General features: G+C 41.5%; 1 protein-coding gene across 2 annotated transcripts in view; it reads right to left on the bottom strand.

Annotated features, from left to right (window-relative positions):
* Positions 1 to 2,167: 2,167 nt before the first annotated feature.
* The window catches only part of wizb (WIZ zinc finger b), a 33,362-nt gene continuing 9,637 nt past the window's right edge, over positions 2,168 to 25,892 (bottom strand). For both annotated transcript variants that reach the window (XM_072693524.1, XM_072693523.1), the window contains 10 exons: positions 23,173 to 23,529; positions 17,436 to 17,570; positions 15,065 to 15,643; positions 12,895 to 13,386; positions 10,580 to 11,098; positions 8,705 to 9,238; positions 8,140 to 8,360; positions 7,629 to 7,920; positions 7,127 to 7,292; positions 2,168 to 6,781 (listed from right to left, as the gene is read on the bottom strand). In XM_072693524.1, the coding sequence (XP_072549625.1) occupies positions 6,412 to 6,781; positions 7,127 to 7,292; positions 7,629 to 7,920; positions 8,140 to 8,360; positions 8,705 to 9,238; positions 10,580 to 11,098; positions 12,895 to 13,386; positions 15,065 to 15,643; positions 17,436 to 17,570; positions 23,173 to 23,529 (3,665 nt within the window). In that variant the 3' untranslated portion in view covers positions 2,168 to 6,411. The remainder of the gene's footprint in view (positions 6,782 to 7,126; positions 7,293 to 7,628; positions 7,921 to 8,139; positions 8,361 to 8,704; positions 9,239 to 10,579; positions 11,099 to 12,894; positions 13,387 to 15,064; positions 15,644 to 17,435; positions 17,571 to 23,172; positions 23,530 to 25,892) is intronic.

The following is a 25,892-nucleotide window of genomic DNA, read 5'->3' on the forward strand; positions in this document are numbered from 1 at the left end:
GTAATACTCATTAGTGTGAAATAAGCCTTGGAGTGTTAAAGGGGTTAAGCTGAAGTCAGAAAATGCAAAGAAACCAGCACGTCCTACATCTGTAGGACACCTTAACATCTCTGGTAAAAGTGTCACAAAGGTCATTGTTTTTACCAAGCCCTATTCATAGCTCTGCTTTATCCCCCAGGCGCACTGCTGTGTTCCTTTAGTCTAAAGAAGCACCATTGTGATAGTAAAGTTTATGTTTTGGTTTCGGGGATGGATATCTCTGTTATTTCCCCATCCTGTCGCCTCCAGACTGTTGATAGCATCTCTACCTTGAATCCTACGGCCCACTTTCTGCCATCTTAGGCTCTGTTTACCTTCTACTATATTCATTTTTCAGCTAAGTGAGCAGGTTATTGTTGGTTTGACATTTTCACTGCCTTTTCATCCTCCATTCCCCAGGGCGCCCTTCATCTTACACATTCCACAAGAAAGCTGCTGGGTTATGTCTTTGTGAAGGTAATCATAATTAACCATGAACTGCCTCATAAGCAAGACATTCTTTGCCTCTTAAAAAAAAAACTTGTGTCTACAATAAAAAGCGTAATCCAGAAGGGCATTTTCATGAGTATCACATTCACTGGGATCCAGGGTATGACTGTATATCCTAAATGGCCCAAGATTAAGTGAAATATTGCGTTTGCACTGCCATCAACGATTCACTAGCACCACCCCCTGGTGCAAGTTTGCAAAACAACATGAAAAAAAAAAAAAAACAGGCCAAACTAATTTATGCCCCCTCTCTCTCTATGTCTGCAGACATTTGAATTCCCAATTGATCATCATGACATTCATGATTCAACTTCTGTACACTAGAATAAGAGATATTAGTCCAGAAACAACCATGATAAACACTTCTATTCATTAGTATAAGAGATATTAGTCCACAAACCACCATGATAAACACGTCTATACATTAGAATAAGAAATATTAGTCCATAAACCACCACAATAAACACTTCTATACATTAGAATAAGTCATATTAGTCCATAAAAACATAATACAAACACTTCTATACATTAGAATAAGAGATATTAGTCCATAAACCACCACGATAAACACTTCTATACATTAGAATAAGAAATATTAGTCCACAAACCACCACGATAAACACTTCTATACATTAGAATAAGAAATATTAGTCCACAAACCACCATGATAAACACTTCTATACATTAGAATAAGAAATATTAGTCCATAAACCACCATGATAAACACTTCTATACATTAGAATATGCTGTAATAGTCCATAAACAACCATGGGAATCACTCAAATACACTAGAACAGGGGATTTTAGTCTAAAGACCATGATAAACACTTCTGTACACTAGAAAAGGACGTTAGTTCTTAAACATCAAATGTACAAATTAATGACAAATGTTTTTATTAAAATTATACACCTTTATTATAATAATAATTAGCCAATTCTAAAATAACAGCTAATATACAAACCTAAGCAATTTATTAGAAAGGCTTGTTGACCTAGTCATCCATGCAAGTATCTAATCAGCCTATTAGATACTTGTCTATTAGGGTCAGAATTTGGCACCAGTAGCTTTAATCCACGGACTCAACCTGCCTTGTGTCAACAGTTCAGGCTGATGGGGGTAGTGTAATGGTGTGGCGAACGTTTTCTTGGAACACTTTGGGCCTGTTATCATCCATCCATCATCGCTTAAAAGCCACAGACTCGCAGACAGACTTATTTATGACCACAATTAACCCCATTATTACTTCCAGCATGATGATGCATGTTACAAAGCTAAAGTCATCTCAAACTGGGTTCATGAAGATGACAATGAGTTCGGCGTTCTTCAGTGGCCTTCCCGGAATCCAGTAGAACACCTTTAGGATGTTGCAGAACAGGAGATTTGCAGCATTAAAGTGCTTTTGAAAAACCTGCAGGAATTGTGTGATTCAATCATCTCAACATGAACCAGAATCTTGTAGAATCCATGCCATGAAGAACTGAGGCGGATTTGGGGAAAAGGAGGCTCTACCCAGCATTGCGTTACCCATTTACAGCATAAGTAACACTTTGGACTGTTCCAACTCTTGAATAGAGTATTACACATTTAACAAGAGGCAGAAATGAGACGACTCGTTTAGCGGTATGTTTCAGATCACATTTAATGATTTGTTGATTCACATGAATCTTTCTAACACTTGTGCACAGAGTACAACTCTTCCATGGCAGCTTAGCATTCTCTGCCTTTTGCTCTCTTTCTCATACACTACTCATACACACAGACACACAAACACACAGACACACACTCACAAACTCGCACACACCTTGCAGCCAGTCAATCCAGCTAAAAAGGTCATAAAGGGGAGTCGTAACACTATACAGAATCTATGCAGAAACTGCCTGCCATCAAACAGTAACCCTTCATCGTAAAGTGCATTACAGCCCCCCCCGTAAGACACACTTTTTTTTCCTTTCTTAAAGTCCTTTCAAGTCAGGACAGTTGCAAGATCTAAGAGTAAAACAACTCCATTCAAACTCCATTCATAGCCATTTGACCTCATGAGCACCAATGTAGTTTTTCTTAAGATCATCGAACATAAAAAATAACACTTACTCTATTTCACTTATCTTTGACCGCAAGTACAGAAACACAAATGGCAATAAAAAATACACAGCATTAAAAAGTTGCAATAAATTCACGATAAATGGATCAAGATCACATTTCAAACTGTTTATACTTAATATCTTTCCCCCTACGGTTTCTTAATTACATAATATATAGGCCTATAATTCTCCACAGGAATACTGTAAGCTTTAACAGTCAGAGAAATGTAGTGAGCGGTGAAACAAACCTTCAGAGTTTGTGTCACATGGACCATTCTGTTATTGCTTCACTTTGTAGATATGAGTTTCCAACTAATGTAAAGTGTAATGTGAAGCTACATGGTTCTCATCGTCCTTCATAGTAGCAGGATGTGTCCGTGTAGTCCTTTCCTGGACCAACCAGGGACTGTAAAGGTTTAAATATTAAGATCCAGCACGCCACAAAGTCATGGGGCTTTTGTTACGCAGTTACGTAGTAAGTAGTTCAGCTAAGGTGTAAAATACAATCCAGAGAAGTTCAAGGCAGCTTCTCTACTGGTCAGCACTGTCCACAGTTTCAGCAACATGGAAGGAACCAAATGAAGGAAACGGATCCGCTCCCTCCGTCCAATCGAAGAGCTTACGCTTGATGGCCGTAGCCAATGAGACTACCCCGTGTTTAAAAGGCAGACAGACTCTTTGGCACATTCTGCCACAGGGCGAAAGGATGCGATGCAGCCAGGTTCTTGGCGTGGACAAAAAAAAAAAAAAAAAAAAAAAAAAAAAAAAAGTGCTATAAAAAACAGCTTAACCTATACAGGGCCAGGGGTTTGACCACTACGTGGCGAGGGCATACACAGGCAACTGTAATTATTAACTACTGACCCTGTAAGTGACACTCGTGCACACAAGAACGCACACACACATACACACACACACACACACACACACACATACACACATACATACACATACATACACATACATACACATACACTCTGACACTTCCCTAGCCAACTTATCCAACGCCAAAACAGTCCAATTTCTAACATTCAGAAGTGCAATAAATTAGCACAGAGGTTTGGATTTTAGTCAAGGCAGGAAATAAATAAAGACAGTTTAACTGCATCTCAATAAAACTATTTTTTGAAGAGCCCAACATTTTTAGGCCCGGTTCCCATTCAATGAATCCAAGGCAATTTTTTTTAAGCAAATGGAAGAGGCCAATTCCAATAAAGCTGCCTCACCATTTGGGCCTGCTCCACTAGAAGCAGAGCCAGCGCTGGTGTGCAAATGGCAATCTAGGGTTCACTTAACGGAAGGATTAGGATAGTTTAAGTTTAGCTTATGCTGGTACCTTGCCACCTTTTCTGCAGCACCAACATGTACAAAACGACCTGAGCTACAATAAGCCCAGAAACTAATCAGTAGTGAGAACCTCCTTAAAAAAAAAAAAAAAAAAGACAGGGTGGACTTATTCTGCTGATCTGTAATACTGAAGGCGAATTCCATTAATTCCAAAATAAAGTGTGCATAATTCAGTCACTGGGATGTAAAAACAGAGTCACTCAGAGTGGTTTGATGTGAAATGTACACATGTATCCAGATATTTTAGAGAACTAAGTTTTTTGTGTGTTTTGGCCTCCAGTCCACACAGCAAACATTGGGTTTGGTCACTAAAAACAGCTTTTCAAATGTGCTCTACAAGGTGGAGATTTTAGAAAACTGTGTTGTTGTGTGGAAAACTGAGCTTTATGAAAAAACTAACCTCTCAATGCATGCATGTTTCTGGCTGAAGCTTATATAACTCCTCATTTCCTATATAGTGAACTTAAGTCATAAAACTAAAACATCTACACACGGACTAGATTTTAGATTTCCATGTAAATACTGTTGTATTACAGAAATACAAAGCTCAATTAAGATTTAGAATCCGGAATTTCATAACTTCATAGGGAGTAGTGTGTAATTTGGGATGAAACCGGCCTTCCTTTTGTTTTCGCCCCATGCAGGACTAGCATCCTCATGAAAGGTCTGGACAAAAACATTATTTTAAAATAAAAAAAAATGTATAAAATTTATTTTTTTTAAGTGTAATTTCCAGATACATGGGAGAACTGTTCAAAGTGGTGGTGAAAGGAACCAGATGTCTGAAGAGTTTAATGTATCCAAAAGTTACACACCGAAAACTATTACACAAAAATAGTTACAAACGGGTTAAACACGGTCTGAGATTTTCGTTTTTGTTTTTTTTGTTTTTTTTTCCACAAAACAAAAGCTGCATGTGTAACTTTAAATAACCTTTTTCAGCTGACGTTTTGTTGATTCTCTAAGTGGACACTCTACAAAAAACAAACTCAAATCACAGCTCACATTTTCTGTAAATATTACATCAGAATTTGAATGTATTAGCTGAATTTTAGCATATTTGCCAAATACTGAATTAATGTTCTAAATGCTTCATTTTATATTTTATATCTGAAATGCTGCAAAATTGTTTTCTTTAGGAGATGTGTAACTTACTTTCACTTTGCAAATCCGCAATACATGTTATTTAACATGGAGTACTCAAACTGTTGTATACAACTGTACATGCGGGGCACTGTACAGCAACCACTATTTTGATTAAAAAATAAAAATAAAAAATAAAAAAATAAAGACATAAGTAGGTTCACTGCTCACTGACCAACATTGCAGCCCCTGGATCCCATCACCACTACTGTAAATAATCAGAGCAATAATCAACGTTTCTCTACATTCAACCATTTCACACCAAACCATTTCACACAAATGACTGAATTATGCAGAAATGTAAAAATTACTGCTGGAATTTAAATTCTGATTAGCTTAATCTATAATTCATAGCTTATTTGGACATTTAATAGGTAAAAAAATGATAACTGGAAGAAAAAAAAATGCTAAATGATGTGAGCTGTTCCTCTACACACAAAGATTTTTTTTAGAAAATTTTAGTTTAAGAACGTTCATGCCGGGAACTAGGCATATAAGGACAAAAGGACCTGTTTCAATGAAAAGTGACCTAAATTCGGTCTCATTCTTAAATGAGATCTTTTAAGGTGCAAAGAGATCCTAAAAGTTTAACGATGGCATATCAGCAGCATCAGTTCATGCTTCAACCATTGAATGCATGTCTGATTGCCTCTACCATCCAGGGTTAAGGGGCTTGGCCAAGTGTTTTAAGTGCTCAAGAATTAAGAAAAGTGCCATGATAATTTTGGATGAACACAAAAACGTGTCTTCATATTTACGCCTTAAATTATTCCTAGGTACTCCTACCTTAATGGTAGTTTTGACTAAGAATGTATGGAACTAATGCTCCGTACCATCTGATATTTTATTTGTTTAGTTTTGAGCAAACTAAAGTGCCCAGCGAGCTACAAAGAGAACAATTCACAGGGCAAAGTCAGCAAGTTTACAGAAGTTCGTCACCATACTCCGTCTTCATAACACCTCTGAACTGAACGTGTCGGATTACGCAAAACTCACTTAAAGTATTAGAAGCATCAGATTCAGCATGGAGGATTCTGTGACCCTCCCGTACTTGACTGATGGCTTGGTATTTTGTTGGCCTGGAAAGCCAACATTGTCATGGAAACTGGCCTCTCTCAAGCCTCACTCTACCTTTACTGCTGCATGCTAAGTGGGTCAGGGTGAGTGGGTGGTTGGCAAAGCTTTTCTGAAAGCTCGGTTTTATAATGACAGAGAGAAACATATTAAAAGATTGGTCTGTAACAGTCTGTAAGGAAGTGCAGATCAAATGAAGGATATGGAAGGCGAATACATTAGACAACAAGGCATGTACTATGTGGCAGGAGTATGAACTGGCTCTGCTGGGGTGGGAATTCCAGGGCTGGCCACCGGGGGAGCTGTTGAGGTTGGGGTTGGAGTGGGTGCGGGTGTGGGAGTAGGAGTGGGAGTAGAGGCAGGTGTGGGTAAAGGTGTGGGGTTAAGCGCGATGGCCGAGGTGGGAGTTGGAGCTGTGGTATTAGTAGTAGAGGTGGAGGTAGTAGCTGAGGCTTGGGTTTGAGGAGCAGCTGTTTCAGGCTTGGTAGGAGTGTTGTTTGCATTGGGGGCTGGCTTGTCGTAGTTGAGATTCAGAATGTGTTGCTGGAGGTGCCTGATCCAGTCCTCCTGCACTGAGAGGGGGCCGTGGAACTCCACATCACAGAACCTGAAAGTGATGTGGAGTTTCATTGAAGTCACCAACAAGAAATGCACATTTGCAATATGGAGTGCTCCAAGGTTCCTTGCTTGGACCACTGGTTTTTCAGCATCAAGCATCTATTGATCCAAGCCTGTGCTAGGATTCTAATAAAAACAGCAATATGTGACACAAATATATGGACATGCAACATTATGAAATTAATAATGCTGTTATTAACAGTTGTAAACTGAACTATGCCAGCTGCATGTGCTGTGTGTTGCGCCGTTAGAATCTCAACAGTGTCCTAAACTCAAACTGTTCTTTACCCCCTGTGTGAGATTTAGGATCCTACTATCTAAAGTCACAACTTACCGGCACTTGAGGGAGTAGATTTTACCCACAAGTTTGACGAGAGGGGTGGAGGGTGGCTTTGGCACAAGGGCAGGTACAGTACTGCTGCGAGGGGGTTTTGGGGGACAGCTCTCCTTTTCCCCTCCATCAGCATGTGATGGGTGTTTCAGCGGCCTTCGCTCGACGCCTAGTGGAAATTATCATCAGAAATATTGTAAGTATCTGGCTTTGTTTCTGAACACAAGATAAAAACAAGGCAAAAACATCCAGGCAAAAAGCAAGTAAGCAAGCATTTGAGAACCAGGGTGGGCAATCACAAACTAGGAGTACGAATTATTTTGAATTAAGCATCTCCCTAAAACCTCATTAACCAGTAACAGCTCTCTGTAACGAAAACATGTAGTTGGTGTTCTTTAAGGACTGAGGATGTGTGTAATATACTGAGAAAAGCCAACAGATATCATCATGTTGAGCAGCCCTGGGAATCCCTCTGCAAGAGTGATTGACTGAACTGAACTCTTACCCCGTGGCACACGGACATTAAGTTCACTCCGTGCCACTTGGGCGTGTGGAAGTGTACTGTTGGAGTGATGTCCCCTGCCCTGTGGACCAACACCATGCCGAGATGAGGCACCCGTTCCAATTTTCACATCCGCTGCCTGTGATGATGACCCCCAGGAGCTATTCATGGCCTCCCGCCTGACTGTCCTGCCTTGGGACAGAGCCAAGGATGACCACTGAGCTGCTGAAGGCTTCTGAGATATAGGGGCCATGAGATCAGAATCTGATGATGGCGAGAGGGAAGAACTGCTCCTCTGGAAGACAAAAAGCATCAGGATATTAATTAATAGGGAATTTACTCAGCAGATTTACCCACAATCGTTCCAACAAGTGATCATTTTTGGCCCACATGCCAAAAATTACTGTCTAAAACATCCTAAACACCATTCAATAAATAAATGCTGCTTGTTTTCAGTCAAATACTAATCCAAAATGACTACAGATCCTTGACAATCATGCAGCAAGTCACCAACCTTTTGCACCTTCCTTTGGGTGCTGCGTCCACCATGGAGGTAACTACGGTGTATCTCAGCTACCGTTTGTGGTCGGCTGCGCATCCAGGCACTCAGTGTCTCGATGGGTGAACCGTTCACACACCACTCCGTCACACCAAACTGCCGCAAATGGGCACGAGCGTGGCTAGCCAAAGCTTTCCGGTTCTCAAAGAAGAAACCGCACAGCTCACAGCTAGCATCTAAGGACAGATATAAAACATGCATTCTGAGGTTGAGATGCATAGCAGAAGAACTGCTTTGGCTTGCAGCAAATGCCACACTTGCACATTTTAGAAATCAGATAAACATGGACACATCAGAGAGTATGAACCCACAGTCACTTACTTTTTCTAGCCTGCAATGTGGATGTTTAGTCAGTGTGCTCAATAAACATTTTATTGTGTTTTATTAGTTTAGTTAGACTGTTTGTGTATAACTGCTCACTACTTTTTATACCTCCCCCCCGCCAAAAATGTAAATAATGAAAAATAAATATATATATATATATAAATAAATAAATAAATAAAATAAAAAACATTCTTACCCATGTGGCCTACCCCATGCTTATCCGTGGACACTTTGGCCTTTGAGAAATCCTGTGGTGACGATGAGAAGGTCTTGGACTGGAACGGTGGTGACCTTTCGCCAAGGTGTCCTTCGGATCCCGCCACCCTCTTCCCAACTGGTGCTATACCAAAAAACTTTCCTGCAGGGGGTGTGGTGGACAGCCCTGTGGTCCCTAATCCATGTTTATGAAGGCGTGAGCCAGAGTGGAGCAGGTTAAGGGGTGATTTGCGAGAGACTTTGGGTGACTGATAGCCCTGAGCGTCCCAGGTTGGGCTGCTGTCCTGCCCTGGCTCCTCCTTCACTCCCAGCACTACAGATGCAGGAGTGGTGCCTTGCTTTCGCATGACCTCCCACAGCGTGTCGATGGGCGAGCCGTTGACGGACCACTCAGTGATGCCCATGTGTCGCAGGTGGGAGCGGGCGTGGCTGGAGAGGCCTTTGCGGTTCTCAAAGAACTCGCCGCAGAATTCACAGCGGATATCACGTGAGGGTTCCTTTTCTTGAGCCATGACTGGAAGGAGGAGTGGAGAGAAGAAAGTGAAACAGACAGAAACTCATAGTTCTATAATTACACAACTTTCCCCTTACCCCACATGCCTCACCTCAGGACACTATTTAGATCAAGACCAAGATATGTTCTGTCCAAACACAACATATTAGCTTTGGGCCATTTAGCTTTGCACCAGAGCTACAGGTTGTAATTGATACAATACTATGCCAAACACAGAGTTTCCCCACACACATGCTATACTAGAACAACTTCTCCAAGTATACCAATGGCCATTTAGATATTTTTTAATGGGACAATTCTTCTGCAATTCTAGTGCCAAGCTACAGAAAAGCCATGGCACACATGCGTAGAGTGAGAGAGGGGGCAGCTGTTTTACTCAGCTGACCATTAAAATATATATATATATATATATATATATATATATATATATATATATATATATATACATATACATACACATACACACACACACACAAAACTATATATTTTTTATTTTAATAAATAAATATTCCACCACAATCACTGCTTGTATATTAACATCAATCATCTGTCCTTTCGATTAGGACCAATGGTTTGTTTGTTTGTTTGTGTTTTTTTTAACCCAAATCAGTAAATGCAACATGTTGTACATCAGTTTCAGATGAAAACTAAATATTTTTTGGTTGGTTTCGGTTGTCTCATGTTTCGATAATGCCTTAATAAATATCATATCTATGGGCTGGGTTAGTAATGTGAGCAACTAAGGAAATGGAGGATTCTCCTTCAGAATTATTCACCCAATTCGCCTTTTTTTGTTTGCATGTATGTAAAACAAAAAGGTTAAGGAAGGTTTAGCATTTATTTAATCAATGTATACTTGAACACCCACATAAGTCAACAAATGCTTATTTGAACTATCCTTATATTCAAAGAACTTTCACACACACACTCAAGATTAGAGAGAAACACTAACTCTGTATACATAACCTATTACCCATTTGCCTCAATTATTTACCTAGAGTTGCTAAATAATCTCAAACAGACTTGCCTGTGTGCTTTGACACTGTACAGCAAAACACTACCTATTAAAATAAGAGGGAAAGTATGTCGAATAGCTAATAACTGTAGCAGAAGCCGCCCTAATACCACATTTTATCTGTGCTTTTTCTATTTTTATAGAAACAGAAATAATGTAAGCAAGTCTATCTAAAATGACAATCTAATGCACAACACTAAGTTGTGGTGCATAAGGGCACATCACCTTTTAACTCAGCTTTGCAGCTCCAGCTGCAACTACAGACATCAAACGGGTTTGGGGCAGTGGATGAAATTAAAAGTGAACAATCCAAATTTCTAACTCACCCAGGTTAATGGGATGCACATTGTCCGAGCTGCTCCAATTGGAATGCAGGGGCTCAGACCCAAACCCTTCACGTCCCTCGACCCCTGCTTCAGTCACTGTAACTTCCACCTGCTCAGGTTCTGGCTTGGGCTTAACCATTACCACAGTGGGGGATGTGCTGGTGGCAGAAGCTGATGCAGGCAGTTTGCGGGCAGCGGGTTGGTGTTGGCTGGGCGGGTGAGTGAAAGTAAAAGGCAGGCGGCCAAGAACGCCCCCTTGCGGGGAGGAGGACTGGAGGGAGGGTCGAGGGGGTCCCAGGCCTGGAGAGGAGGAGGGTGATTTCAAAGGTTTCAGGGGCATGACACAAGGTAGACCTCGACGGGCTATGAGCTCTCTAAGCGTGTCGATGGGTGAGCCGTTCACGGACCACTCGGTAATGCCCAGCTGGCGCAGGTGGGAGCGGGCGTGGCTGGAGAGGCCCTTACGGTTCTCAAAAAGCTCACCACAGAACTCACAGCCCACGTCTTTCATCGGCTCAGCTACAAAGACACAACAGGGAGAGACTGTTCATTTCACAATTGAACAAGCACAATTTAGGATTGATGTATAGCGGGGGAAATAAGTATTGAACACATCACCAATTTTTCACCAAGTAAATATATTTCAAAAGGTGCTACTGACATGAAATTCTCATCAGATGTCGGTAAAAGCCCATTCAATCCACACATGCAAAGAAATCAAACCATAGATGTCCATTAATTCGGTTATGTGTAATAATGAGAAATGACACCGGGAAAAAGTATTAAACACATGAAGAAAGAGAGGCGCAAAAAGCCATGGAAAGTCATGACAGCACCTGAAATCTACCAGCAATTAGAAAGCATTCCTACCACTTAGTGCACCTTAATATTAGCTGCTTCTACTGAAGGCCTATAGAAAGGTGTCACATTACCAAGGTGCCACACAAGAAACATCTCATGATGGGTAAAACCAGTGAGCTCTCTCAAGACTTTCACAACCTTATTGTTGCAAAACACACTGATTGCATTGGTGATGACTACTGGAGGTTCCAGTAAGCACTACTGGGGCCATAATCCTGAAGTGGAAAGAACATCATTTCACCATAAACCAGCTGCGATCAGATGCTCCCCACAAGATTTCAGACAAAGGAGTGAAAAGAATTATCAGCAGAGTTGCCCAAGAACCAAAGACCACCTGTGGAGAGCTACAGAAAGACCTGGAATCAGCAGGTACAAATGTTTTAAAGAAAACAGTCTTAGTAATGCACTCAACCGCCACAGCCTGTTTGCACGCTCACCACACTAGACTCCACTGCTAAAGAAAAAGCAGGTTGAAGCGTGTTAAAAGTTCAGCTCAGCAACATTTAAACAAGCCTGTGAAATACTGGGGGAATATAGTCTGGTTAGATGAGACCAAAATGTAACTCTTTGGACACCATAATACAGACCATGTTTGGAGGTCAAAAGGCACTGTATATCACCCCAAAACAACACACCAACAGTGAAGTTTGTAGGTGGGAACATCACGTGTGGAACTGTTTTTTTTAGCACACAGCACTGGCACTCTTCATTTAACTGAAGAAAGGATGAACGGACAAATGTATGGAGACGTTCATGATAAAAATCTGCTGCCATATACCAGGATGATAAGGATGAAACGAGGGTGGACATATCAGCAAGACAATAATCCCAAACACACAGCCAAGGAAACTCTCTCTATTGGTATTAGTTAGAATGGCCCAGTCAATCACCGGACCTGAATCCAATTGAAAATCTATGGAAGGAACTAAAGCCCACAGGATTTAAAGAGTGTCTGTATGGAGGAATGGGCCAAAATCACACCTGAGCAACGCATGTGACTACGTTCTGCATACAGGAGACGCCTTGAAGCAGTCATCACCAACAAAGGCTTAATACATTTCAGTAAGAGTGTTCAATACTTCTTTCCTGTGTCATTTCTCATTATTACACAGCTTTATTTATGGACATATATGGTTTGATGTCTTTGCATGTGTGGATTGAATGGGTTGTGACCAACATCTGGTAGGAATGTCATGTCAAAAGCACCTTTAGAAATATATTTACTTATAGAATTGGTGACGTGTTCAATACCTATTTCACCCACTGCATCTATACATAAACTCTAGCAGTTTCATCAGATAGATGTCAACCACATTAAGTGGCATTAGCAAGATGTTCACTACTCTAGTAATGTTAACTCTTAAGGCTACTCAAAAATCCAAATATAGGTGGAACGTACAACCCTGATTAATCACCAGGATATATTCAAATATCATCAAAATGGGTTTACTCACTGAGAGGAATGGGCATGAGCTCCCTGCCACTCAAACGGAAGACGTGCTGAGAAGAAGGTTTCAGCTTCTTGGTGGGCGGAGCTAACAGAGAGTGTGCAGCAGTGGAGGATGAGGAGGAGGAAGAGGAGGTAGCTTTGGGGCCGACTCCACTGCCTAACGATGCAGTTTTGAAAAGGAGAGAGCTGGGAAGGAGATGCCTCTTAGAGGCTGAAGAAGTGGACGTAGATACGGATGAAGAGGGCGGAGCCACGGCAGACCCCCGGACCCTTAGGTCCTCTGGGCTGTCAGGGAGTAAAGAGCCAGCTCTGTGTTTGAAGTCGTCTGTGAGGATGAGTCTGTTGAGCAGATCGATGGGGGAACCTTTGGATTCTGAGTATTCCACCCCGAAGTGGCGCAGGTGGGCCCGTGCATGACTCGAAAGACCTTTGCGTGTCTCAAACCACGCACCACATAGCTTGCATATGATGTCTTTGTCAGGGTCCGACTCCATTGCTATGAGCAGAGGAATGACAAAAGGCAATGGGGAGGCAGGGTGAGGGTGGAGAGAATGCAGGAACACAATTAGAAGCAGAAAAGGCATATGCATGGTCACCTCAAGGTGCTCAGAAAGCATTATAAACTGTAGTTAGAGAACTTTAGAGCCATTTTGGTCTGTCCAATGTAGGCACATATTTCTCATGATTATAGAGGGGCCAACTACACAATGTTTTAGACGACTATAGAGAGCTGCTATAGTGTCAGATGGTGCATGAGAATTTCACAAAGTATGAAACGTTGAATACTTTACAAAATTGCTTAAACTGGTCAATATATACAAAAATATTTTAAATATATATTAAATATTAAATTATTATACATTGTATTGTATAATTACAAGGTCTCCAGAATGATACAGAGCTGTAGATGATTCTAAACTGACGTCAACATTAAGAGTGAGGCTATGAGGAAATAACAGAATACAGGTATGTGGTGTTATGACTTACTCCTAGAAAGTGGAAAACATTTTTTATATTTAAACATATGATAATTTTAACAAAATAACAACTGAAGTCAGTTGTGAAATGTAATGAATAAAAATGACACTTTTCCTGTAAGTTCAGTTTGCTTTTGATTGGTAAAATGAGTGGTATCACCATGGTGAGATTCAAAGAGCCTTTTGAGGCCTTCAGAAAGAAGACTGCAGGTGCAAGTCGGCAGTCAGAAAAACCATCAGAGCAAGACTAAAGTCGTCCGGAGAACACCTAGACCAAGACCAGGACATCTGGAGCAATATGCTTTGGACAAATGAATCCAAAGGTGAATTATTTGGACACAGCATTTAAACACAATAAGCCATATCAGCTCTGAAGTGTGGAGGTTGAAGTGTCATGGTTTGAGGCTGCTTTTCTGCATTAGGACCTGGAGAGCTCTCCAACATAGAAGCCACTGGAAATTGTTTATTTTATCAGAGAGCACTTGAGGAAAATATGAAACTAAAACATCACACAGCTCAAAGAATTCTGCATGGAGGAGTGGGGAAACCTTTCTCCCAGTTGATATCAGAGACTGGTAGACCATTATAGAACTGATGGTATTTCAGCCAGGGGGGAAATACCAGCTATTAGGGCATTTTCTTTCCTCACAAGACAATTTCTATTAATTACACTTCACAAATAATTTCAGTTGTATTGGTTTAGCTATATTACCTCCATCTCTTAATACTGTTTAAATGTTTAAATACATTAAAAAGACAAACGTTTTCATAGGGAGGCCAAACCTTTTCACAGGACCATAGTACCTATCCTATACTACATCCTAGTAGGTAGTATGGTAACATGAAATACTGAACAAAATGTTTTCTAGTGCCTGGTTTAGATTTACATATACACTGTACAAATTAATATCAAACAAAAATAAATCCAAATCATGCTACAATTTGTTTGCTGCTTGATACAAAAGGAAAATTTGCACGGTACTAATTTTCCAAGACACAGGCAGTTTATTATATCTGCAGAACATAATTTGTCAATCCAATCTTGAATACACTATGCGCATTATTAATATCAAGGATTATTGACTTCTGTTGAAATGTGGTGAAAATGTTTCATGTGTGTTTTTCCCAATATCATTCAGCCCTACTTAATAAGAGTATGAATACATTTAAAGCAATCAATGAAATGAAACATCTTACTGAGATTCAGAGGTGCATCCGTATCTTGCGGAGCCCAAAAAGGTCTGGGTGGAGTGGACAGGGCCGTGGTCTGGACCCTGCACATGGTCTTATGCTCCTGGGAGCGCAGTGGGGAAGACACAGGCAGCAGTGAGGATATGGGGGCTTTTCTCAGCACGGGGGACGGAGACGGAGAGCGAGACTTTCCAAACGGAGAGGAGGGAAGAGAACCACATGGAGAGGGGCTGGTTGGAGAAGGGGGAACCTTCACTACGCTACCCAAGACAGACAGAGGAAGAGGTGGTTTAATATCCTGCGTTTCCTCTTCAATCTCCGTGTCTCTCCTGGGGGTTGGTGTGGGGACGGGTGACGGAGGACTTTTTTTGGGCGATGGTGCCAAAGGGCGTGTCAGGGGCGTGTCAGGGGTCTCTGTGTCACTGGCCCGCTCCTTGGTGATCTGGTAGAGGAGATCTATGGGTGCGCCACTGCTCTCGGACACGCCTACGCCCAGCTGTCGCAAGTGTGAGCGGGCATGGCTTGATAAACCTCGTCGTGTCTCAAAGGGGGCACTGCAGACCTCACACTTCAGCAAACTGGAAACTGGAGACACACACAGTGTTAATCCACAACACTAACAATCATCTAAGAGTGACCAATATGGCCAAGATATAACATCAGTAACCTCAGTCAGCTTGTGTTTCTTTCATTTTCCAACAATTGCGCCAACCTTCTCACCCAGCTGCTTGCCTGTTGTCCTGTAGCCCATCCCAGCCTTAGACAGCTCTTTGGTCTTGGCCATGGTGGAGAGGTAGGAGTGTGATCGATTGCGTGTGTGGACAGGTGTCTTTTATACAGGTAATGAGTTTTATACAGGTGCACTACAATTAATACAGGTAATGAGTGCAGAATTACCTAATTAATTAAGATATATGCTAGTGTTTGTGCTAAATGCTAATATGCTAAATGTTTGGGCTTCTTAAAGACTAACAGGTCTATGAGAGACAGAATTATTGCTGGTTGATAAGTGATCAAATACTTATTTCATGCAATAAAATACAAATGTATTACTTAAAAATCATACAGTGTGATTTTCTGTATTTTTCCTCACAGCTGAAGTGTATTTATGATACTAATGACCGACCTCTCCATTCTTTGCAGGTGGGAAAACTTGCAAAATCGGCAGTATATCAAATACTTATTTTCCCCACTGAATAGATATTAATTACCCTCTTGACAGCTATAATCAGTAAGGCATTAATGTAAGGCATTAATAACTCTCAGTGAGACCTAGAAGGAATCGAGTACAATCTCAAAATGTCAGAGTTATTATTATTTTCTGTAATAAATTTATTTATACTTGATACTGTCAGTTAACCCACCCATTCAGAGCTCCCCCTTGCACTAGCAATGCTTCCGACACTAGGAGAATGAGGACTCCTCTGGCTATTTTCGAAACGCTGCCAAGGCAGAGTCGCGGGGCAGCAGACACGCTCCAGGGAAAGGGTAGGGTTCCCAGGGCCAACATAAGCATGTGCTGGCCAACATCGCTTTTAAACTGATGAGGGGGAGAGCGCCATCTACCCACCCAGAAATATGGAGAGAGCATGGCCAATTGTGTTCTTTTGGACTCGGGCAAAGAGGCAAGGCTCGGGATTCGAACCTTGTGACCCCTGGGCCATAGTGGCAGCGCAACAGACCCAAGGGGATAGTTGTAACAGTGTTAAAGCAAGCAAAGTCTATAAGCCCCAAATAAATTCAGAAAAGCCTCTTTTCAGTAATCACTTTCATTTGGATGCAGATAGTTATGTTATGTGTTTAGGCTGAAAGGCTAATTTAGCTCAAACACCACAGAACTGTACTAAATTAATTGTGCTTGTATTTATTTACCAGAAAGTCTTACAATAAGGGAAACTCAGCCCTGTAGCTGACAACAGCGTACTGTGAACTGAATTATGACCCCTATTATGCGTCGATTCCCACCCCTACAATCGTGACAATAAACAGATAAGCTGGCATCGACAGCCAACAACTAAGTGCATAGTGCTTAACTTTCAAACTACAGGATTATTACTCATTTATTAATCTGAATATTTACATTCAGTGCCTACTAAACATCATTTGGTAGCTACTAGGATGCAAATCTGTCAACTGCATAGTTAAAAAACTTAAAAAAAGTGGGACTGCAGAACCTTGTATTTCCAACAGTTAGCACAAATCTGGAACACACAACAATCGCCAACAAGGGTTGACACACGAGTTGGCTCTTTTATCGGTTCAAGTCATAAAAGTTCTTATCACAGTCATCAACGTAATGTTCTCTCAAAGTTAAGTGTATTAATTTAAGCATATCACATTAATGTGATGGACTGAGCTCATCTCAAAGCCAACTCACTCTTGGTCTCTGCCTCTTCTACAGGAGCAGTGCTCTCTGGCTGTAAGGAGAAGGAGCTGTTCGACCTTGGGCTGGCCGGGAAGCTATCCAGCAATGGCATCTTCACAACTGCTTCTCCCAGCTCATCCTCCCCACCTAAGAACACAGACACACACACAAACGTTTTAAATGAACATGCTTAAATGTAAACTCTTTGTAGATTGTAGGTCAAGGGTAACGACTTTGTAATTGCATTCAGCAAGTAACGGAAATTCAGCAAATGTGAAACTTCTTTAATCACACAGACGACTTTTACTGCGCTAAGTACAAGTACAATAGATGGAGGCTGTATGCCATACGACGCAACAGTAATGCCATCAGAGTGTTTTTCAGCGCAGCCTAATTAACTAAGGAATGCTGGCAATATCTGCCTCCAGCTTAATGGAAATGATTAACTCACACACATGCGAGCTCATCTCAGAAAACAGAGGATGCTTATTGTGAAATTTAGTTTTATGTGAAACATCTGCTTAAGTACTAAGGCCAAAAAGAAAGGGTTCATAGCCCACATTTGTCAAACATTTCCCCACTTCTCTTTACCCTTTCAGAAGCAACAGACTGTGCCTTTACAACAGGGCTGAAAATTAGCTCTTTCATAATAAAGCATGATTATTGTTTAGTAGCTTAATTAAGACACATACACAGTGTATATTTGCAAATGTTTGTGGACACCCCTTGTAATGAATGCATTCAGCATCAAGGAGGCACACACAGCTTGTCTAGCCCCATAGAGAAGCACTGCCAATAAAATAGAACTCTCTGGAGCAAGAGGGCTAGAGGGGTTTCATTCCCAGCACGGCATCATCTGACCAGACTATACTCTCCCAGTATTTCACAGGCTTGTCTACATGTTGCTGAGCTGAACTTTTAACACGCTTCAACCTGCTTTTTCTTCAGCAGTGGAGTCGAACGTGGCGTGGCGAACGTGCAAACAGGCTGTGGCGCTTGGGTGCATTTCTTATTGCTTTCTTTGAAACACCTGTACCTGCTGATTCCAGGTCTTTCTGCAGCTCTCCACAGGTGGTCCTTGGCTCTTGGGCAACTTCTCTGATAATTCTTGGCACTCCTCGGTCTGAAATCTTGCGGGGAGCACCTGATCGCGGCCGGTTTATGGTGAAATGATGTTCTTTCCACTTCCGGATGATGGCCCCAATAGTGCTCACTGGAACCTCTAGCAGTTGCGAAATTCTTCTGTAACCAATGCCATCAGTGTGTTTTGCAACAATAAGGTTGCGAAGGTCTTGAGAGAGCTCACTGGTTTTACCCATCATGAGATGTTTCTTGTGTGGCACCTTGGTACTGAGACACCTTTCTATAGGCCTTCAGTAGAAGCAGCTAATATTAAGGTGCACTAAGTGGCAGGACTGCTTTCTAACTACTGATAAATAAAGAGTTCAGCTGGTGTCTCTTTCTTCTCCATGTGTTCAATACTTTTCCCACTGTGTTATTAATCTTTATTACACATAACTGAGTTTATGGACTTTATCTATTTCATTCTATTTTCAGTAGAAGCTTTAGAAATATATTACCTGAGGAAAATTGGTCACGTGTTCAATACTTTATTTTTTTTGTTCTATGTTGTATAAAAGTACCCTAGTGTTTACATTACATACTATATAAAAATTCAAAGTAAAAAAAAAAAAAAAAAAAAGTAAAATGATTTTCTATGATTTGGACCCTTTTAAAGTCACACGTCCAGCAGCTGGTTCGAGCACGTGATCATTTTAGCAGCCTTTTCTCTCCGTATATTATTATATATTTTTTTTAATATAGCAAAACATTAAGTTATACTGAGCCACCGGAGAAATAAGCAGTACCAAACAGCACTTTCTAAACTCGTGTGGCCGGTAAGACAACCGGACTCCAAAGTTTGAAGCCGAACAACTGCATCTTGAACAAAACACAAGAGGTAAAATGGCGAAGAGTGAAGAGCACCTGAGGGCTTCTCCTTTTTTTTTTAGGCTCGGTCTCAGTTACAGTGTCTCCACAGAACTGACAGCGCTGCTCTCACGGAGCCCAAGAAACTGCTTAAGTGGCTTTTCTGACACCCGCTAAAAGTCCCGAACCGTCCCGTTAGATTTTACTCGGAGAACCGATGGAGACCGAAACGGCTTCAACTCGCCTGAAATATGACTCTCTTTGACGGCACTGTCTGGCTCAGCTCGGAGGGATGATGAGGAGGAGGAGGAGGATGATGATGATGATGATGATGATGATGCCAGACGCGACTACTCCAACGCAATGCTCTGAAACGACTTCTTATTTCCTTCTGAAGACCCTCCAGTCCCACAGCAGCGGTCTGTCTCTCTGTCTGTCTGTCTCTCTGTCTGTCTGTCAGTCAGTGCCGCTGAGCGGAGGAAACAGCCGGCAGAAGGAGCTTCGACCTCGGCGCCTTAAAACGAGCCGCGCTCTCCGTTCAACAGCTGCACAGCTTCGCACTCTCGGCTCCTCCACTCAGACAGATTTCGCCCTATTGTTTGTGTCTGCGGGGAGCTGGGAGCAGCCATTTTGCCCCGCACACACGGAAACCGGCGAGCCGAGGCGTGACCAAACCGAGTAAAGGCGGAGACTGAGAGAAATGTTCACAAAAAAAAAAAAAAGAAAAAAAGCCAGACATCAATTTATATGCGTCGGGACACTGAAGCACGGAGAGAAGGACACTGCGTTCTGCGCCTCCCACACCGAGCACAGCCCTCTCTGTCGCCGCTGCCACTGGAACAGGCTCCTGAAGTCCTCTCAGACCTCTCAGAAGTGGCCATAATGAACTCTAGTAAACTATTTTAACTGTACTTCACATCTGCTTCTTATTTTGTAAAACCTCAATTCCACTGAAGAAAGAAAGTATCTGAGAAATGTGGCCCTGCTGGAATAACCAGCAAATCTCGTGTCTTGGGGGGGTGGTGGGGGTGGGGGGGCTTCTCAGCCTTCTTAGCCTTCAGTGGAAGTGAATGTAAAATTATTTTATTCCAAAGGATTCTGGATCATTTCTGATAGACTAAGTAAAAGTGCTGGATTAAAACAGTGGCAAAAAGTCAAAAATAGCACGAATGAAAACACCAGAGCAAGACCATCAGCAAAACCAGCATATCGCTGCTGTCCAATGAAAAACATGCATCTCCATTTTTGTCCATTTTTAGTTTTCTCTCCATCGTTGGACCCTGCAGCTGCTCTGTACTCTGTGTCAACACTTCTGGATAAATAGACCAATAGAAATGCTCAAAATCACTTGGAATAATCTCTTATTTTACATTGACTTCCATTCAAAGTTAAGATTAAGGAAGATTTTCTTTCTTAAAGGTTAAAGGTGCACGTATTTGTCACTGTACAGTACCCATCTGTGGTAGTGAACACACACACACTAGGGAACTAGGGGCAGCCAACTCCAGCGCCCGGGGAGCAGAGAGGGTAAAGGGCCTTGCTCAAGGGCCCAACAGTGGCAGCTTGCAACCCTGTTATCGATAACCCGGCGCTCTAACCGCTGAGCCACAGCTGCCCCTGCACCACTGCCCCCTTCTTCTATGAAGTCACCAGTTTGGAGATCCATGTTTTTCACTGCACAGCGACGATATGCATTTAATGCCTCTAAACGCTACACCACTTACATTTATGACACTCAGTGTTAACAAATATGTTCCTAGTATGATACTAGAGATACAAGTGCTATTGACATGAAATTCTCACCAGATGTCGGTAACAACCCATCCAAAGAAATCAAACCATAGATGTCCATAAATTAACTCATGTGTAATAATGAGAAATGGGGGGGGGGGAGTACTGAATATATGAAGAACGGAAAGTCATGACAGCAGCTGAACTCTATCAGTAATCAGAAAGCCAAAATGTGTTAGTCCTGCCACATAGTGCACAATTAATATCAGCTGCTTCAACAGATGGAACATCTCATGATGGGTAAAACCAGTGAGCTCCCACAGGACCTTCGCAACCTTATTGTTGCAAAACACACTGATGGCATTGGTTACAGAAGAATTTCTAAACTGCTGGAGGATCCAGTGAGCACTATTTGGGCCATTATCTGGATTTGAAAAGGAACATTATTTCACCATAAACCGGCTGCGATCACATGCTCTCCACAATATTTCAAAAAGAGGAGTGCAAAGAATTATCAGAGGAGTTGCCCAAGTGCCAAAGACCACCTGTGGAGAGCTGCAGAAAGACCTGGAATCAGCAGGTGTAAGTGTTTCACTCAACCGCCATTGCCTGTTTGCACGCTCACTACGCTAGACTCCATTGCTGAAGAAAAAGCAGGTTGAAGCGTGTTAAAAGTTCAGCTCAACAACATTAAGACAAGCCTGTGAGGGAGAATATAGCCTGGTCAGATGAGACCAAGATTTAACTCTTCGGACGCCATAATACACCCCATGTTGGGAGGTCAAAAGGCACTGCACATCACTCCAAAAACACATAAAAGGTTGCTGTAAATCCATTTACGGCAGTGAGATAGCAGTTATTGAGAGGTACACCCGAAAAGAAAACTTATTTGATCAGCTTTAGGACCTTCTTAAGGGACCTTCCCCCATTATGAATATTACATATAACAATCAGAAGACACTGGTTGTGCTGAACAGTAAGTGCAAAGGCCATATTTGTGTTATGTAAACCATAATAAATCATAATGCAGTAAAATAAAATGCAAACATCAAATATTTGAAATCTATCAGTTTAAAATCTACACCGCTAGTACCGAATGGGCCTGTTTATGCCTGTTTGACATTACCATGTGTTTTGTGCTCGGATAGAATCTGGAAACACTGGATATACACTTGTCATTAAAATGTGTCCCAGCCTGACCAGATGAGATCCGATTTTACCTCCCGCGTCAAAAGCACACCAACGCATACATCCTTTCCACTTCACTTCCTGCACACAATGGTTTCTCATTAAAGTAGTCCTGCTACGAGAGACATGGGGGTTGTTGTAAAATCCATTAATGGCAGTGAGATGGCAATTAATGGCAATGAGAGGTAGCCCCCCCCCCCCCCCCCCCCCATTATGAATACTACATATAACATTCAGAAGACAGTGGTTGTGCAGGATGGTACACATCAAACCCCTCTGAATAACTTTTGTCTATACCTGAACCACTGAATTATGCAGCAGTTTTGAAGAATTGGTAGAATTCCCCTTTAAGAGTGATGAGACTCTATTTTTGGCAGATGTGACCTCATTTCATGCACCAAAATAAGATTACTAGAGCCTCCTTTAGAAGTATCTAGACAGCATAGCAGTATTGATGGGTATCAGTATTATATTGAAGAATAAAAAATAAACAATCCAGTCCAGCAACAAATCCAGCTCCACCTCTGAAGACAGTGAAGTTAGTGGTGTGTTTCTTCCTTTGGGGGTAGTAGAGTGTTTGAGTAGTGTATCAGCCAAATATAGATTTCCATAGGTTTTCAATATCAGTATAAGAAAGCCCTTTAAAGTTAAATCCTCATTTCCTCTAAACGTCTATGTGTGACGTATCTTAAATATTTATGTAAGAGACTTTATTGTAGGTACCAACATTACCAACTGCTGCTAGGGCATCCAGAAGAATACCAGTAGACCAGAAAGAATACCATGAAGACTGAAGCTGAAGCAACTCAAAGAAACCCTCAAGCGCAGAGTTACTCAGACAAGCTGTGTTAACTACAAAGCCTGAAACCATACAGAGACAACAAACACCCACTTCACTCACCCTCAGGTTCACTGTCATTACGTTCCTCCTTCCAAGGCTGCGTAGGAGTTGTGGGCGCCTGCGGCACTGCTTCGGAAGTGCCACCCTCCTCATCCTGTCCTGAGACCGGCTCCTCCTCTTTATCTGGGTCCTGTTTGTGCCCGTCGGAGGGAAAAGAGGCGGACAGAGCTAGATCCGGGCGCTTGGAGAAGAGCTCCCGGAGGACGTTAATGGGGGAGACGGTGACCTCCCAGTTGGTGATGCCAAAGTCTCGGAGGTGGGCGCGGGCGTGGCTGGATAGGCCGGCTCTGGTGTCGAAGCCAGCGCTGCAGAACTCGCAGCGCATCACGCTGAAGGTTGCTGGGTCAAAGTTGGCAACTGGCAGTAAGACATCAAGAACAGTATCCATCAGAGAGACTGAAGCTGGAACAACTCCAGTGCTGGAGCCTGCATGTGTTTCTATTTTCCTTGCTCTAGCTCACCTGAGTCAAGACATTAGCTAATGACTAACTGCTTGCTGAGTAAGACAGGGAAAATACAAAGTTGTGCAGCAGGGCTCCAGGACTACAGTTAAGTACAGTTACACAGTGGTAAACTAAAGCTACACAGTGGTAAAAAGTAACATAGGAGTTACTACAAGGCCAAACAACTGGAGTGACCAGATCTTCCTGGCCCTGAAGACCTACCATTGTGGATAGTTTAGAACTAGCTCAGATCCAGTTCAGATCTGGCTCTAATATTCAGATGCCTAGCTCAGGTCTGTTGAATCAGGGTTGGAGCTAAATCTAGGACCAGGGTTAGGCTCTAATGCCCTACTAATGGTAAAAACTCCTTTAATCTACATTGCAGTAACTTCATTCCTGTACTGTTTAAAAGGCATATTTTATTCCTGTCAGAATTAGTTTTTAAATTTCATGTTTAAGATCCTTTGCAAGGCAAAAAAAAAAAAGCATGAGATAATTTTCTCAAGATCTTGAGAAATCTAAATTATCATGGGAAAAGTAAATAGGTAAATGAGTGCCAATGAGGGCTTCAATACTTTAATTAGACTCTAAATTAAATTAAATACTTTAATTACTCTAAAAATTGATACCAGGGATGCACAGATGGTGGAAACCCAGGGCTGAGGCCAATAATTTTTGTGTGTTTATCTGCCAATGTCGACACCAGTGTCGATACATAAACATTTATACTACAGAGAAATGTAATATTGTCTGTAGTGTTAAAAGTGCAGTAAAATAAAATGCTAATATTTTAGCCCAGTAGCCCAAAGTCTACACCTTCTACTCTTATAGAAATACATATATAAAAAATATGTAATCCAATAAAGACATCATCAAATATTGTTTTAAATCTACACCATTTCTTAAGCAATTATCCGCCAGAGTCGATTGGGCCTGTTTACACCTGACATTAACATGTCTTTTGTACTTGGATAGTGTATTCGTGTATATACTGAATATACTTAGACCGGATTCAGTTTACACTCGTCATTAAATTGGGTCCCAGTGTGACCAGATGAGATCCGATTTCCCACGTAAAAAGCACACCACTGCTTTCATCATTTCTGTTTTACTCCTGTACACAAGGACTTCTCATCAAAGTAGCCCTGCCACGAGAGAACAGTTTGAGCAGTTTAGAGGAACGGTGGGGGTCCTACAGCGTGGTGGAACAGTACCTGGTTCTCGCATTCCTGTAATGATTATCAGAAAATGTGACGGACTATTTAAACTACAAGGGAACAAATACAGTAATAACGCTCTCATCTACCGGTAAACACGCTGCTGTGTAGTCGATTCACAGGAGAGACAGCGAGGGAGATGCAGCAAGAGGGAGAGAGGAGAGATGCACAGTATAAATGACTAGTATTTGGTTTTTCCGACAGATGTGTTTCCGATTGACTGATGGAATCTGAGCACAGAAAACGCATTCAGTTTACACTTATGTTAAATGTGAATGAGAGCCGTGTCTGACTACCTGACCACATGCATTTCACCTGGCTTTACATGCGGACAAGTGAAATCTGAACGTGATCCAATCACCAAAAGCGCATTTTAATGCCAGCTGTAAACAGGCCCATTATGTTATTTGGCTGATTTATTGTGTGTACAATAATTTAGGATTATCAGAGCTTCTTTTGGAAGTAATTTATTAAATTAACTTAAGTTAAACCAACTAGGTTTATAGAAGACAGAAAACAATAAATGTGTCAATGAATGCAACATATAGAGGCAGTCCAAAACAACTGTGCAAATGATCCTTGGCCTTGACAACTATCTGAACTATCATATTTTTAATATTTAAATAATTTTAATATTTAAATAACATGATCTGCTTCCACACATTCTTCACTGCTGTCATCAGACCTTCAAATTTGCATCTCCAGCACAGTCCCACAAGCTCGTGTTTGTAAAAGCTAAGCTTGTTAAAGAATGACAGAACAAGAATTAAAGAATAATTTGTTTAGATATAATGTATTTTTTGAGAGGTAGCTGCATTTGTTAATAAGTTAAGTGCTATATGAATACATTTTTATTATTATTTTAGCAACAATTTACCATCAGGTTGTAAACTACAGAATTTGCAACCGTAAATTTACCCAAAAGTTCTCTCTTCAGCAAACTCAAATCAATGTTTTTAGATATGAGACATTTTAGATTTGTATTTGCTTGTATGTATTTTTCTAGTATGACTAAAAAGTCATAAAACATAAAAGTGGTAAAAATGTCATGCTTTGGTCT

This window comes from Salminus brasiliensis, chromosome 12 (genome assembly GCF_030463535.1).
Source record: "Salminus brasiliensis chromosome 12, fSalBra1.hap2, whole genome shotgun sequence".
Taxonomy (NCBI): domain Eukaryota; kingdom Metazoa; phylum Chordata; class Actinopteri; order Characiformes; family Bryconidae; genus Salminus; species Salminus brasiliensis.